The 1,100-nt window shown below is 44.3% G+C and overlaps 1 protein-coding gene across 1 annotated transcript in view; it reads right to left on the bottom strand.

Annotated features, from left to right (window-relative positions):
* Positions 1-1,100, bottom strand: part of LOC101853809 — a gene marked incomplete in the record, with an annotated part of 141,352 nt that overhangs the window by 38,766 nt on the left and 101,486 nt on the right. Inside the window, 1 exon segment of the mRNA XM_035971777.1 lies at positions 219-460. Coding sequence (XP_035827670.1) covers positions 219-460 — 242 coding nt within the window.

The following is a 1,100-nucleotide window of genomic DNA, read 5'->3' as shown; positions in this document are numbered from 1 at the left end:
CGTTTATTCAAGAGATTGTTTTCTACAGGTGGCTGTTAGTTCTAGTGATCGACCTATACAGGTGGCCGTTTGTTCAACTGATTGTCTTCTACAGGTGGTCGTTTGCTCAAATGGTTGTCTTATATAGGTGACGGTTTGTTCAAGTGATTGTCTTATACAGGTGGCCGTTGGAGCAGGTTCGACTGCACTTAAACTAATTAATAAACATCACTACTCACGTCGGCTGCCCTGGCTGGTGGTGGCTCGTGGTCACGGTGGAGGAAAAGAACGAGTCCTTGCCCAGTGTATCGCCAGAACTGACCGTGATAGATCGGAGACCACGTCCTTGCTCCGCCCCAGCCACGCCCACAGGTTTTAGAGGCTCCTCCCCCTCGGGTTCTTCTTCCGGTTCCTCGCCCTTCTCCACGTGGTAGAGGTCGCACATCAAACTGTCAAGGTCATTTGCGATGTTGCCCAGCATCTGAAGAATCACAAGACACAAAAGACCCGTTATAAAAAAAGTGGTTATCACTAACAGCTTCGTTCGATTAAAAATCATAAAGTGCATTCCTCTAGAGAAAGACCAAAATCATGACGAAATGAAGGGGCGGGGTGGGGGGGGGAGAGTCGTTTTATGAACTACGGCAAAGTGCAACTTCTGTCGTCAACAACAAGTTGGTGGCAACTGGCAGCACACGCCGAAACAAAGTATGTTGACTGATAGAAGCAACATGGGTGGGAGGTGTTAATGTGTGTCATTGTCGTGAAATCGGGCAATCGTCAAAACAATGAAACCAAAGAAACCGACAATTTTCTGCACCTTGTGGAAATTTGTACAGAATCACATTTCTGAAAATGTTGATAAAATTAATTTTTAAAATGTAAAATTGCGCTTCTCACGGACACTCAAGCTTTGAAGTTACAAAACTTTGGTGGCCATTTTTTCTCGCTAATTTTACCACCCGCACCAGGCGACCCCCCATCTCCTTCAAATATCTTGACTTCTCTTTGAGATAGATCGATATTTTAAAATCTAAAGCAAAACATATGAACAAACCTTAAGACAAAGCCAATAAACTCATATGCTCCAAAAAAACTGACGATCGCCTGATTCCATTATC

Source organism: Aplysia californica, unplaced genomic scaffold (assembly GCF_000002075.1).
Source record: "Aplysia californica isolate F4 #8 unplaced genomic scaffold, AplCal3.0 scaffold00502, whole genome shotgun sequence".
Classification (NCBI taxonomy): domain Eukaryota; kingdom Metazoa; phylum Mollusca; class Gastropoda; order Aplysiida; family Aplysiidae; genus Aplysia; species Aplysia californica.
This window is presented reverse-complemented; position numbering and strand designations above follow the sequence as displayed.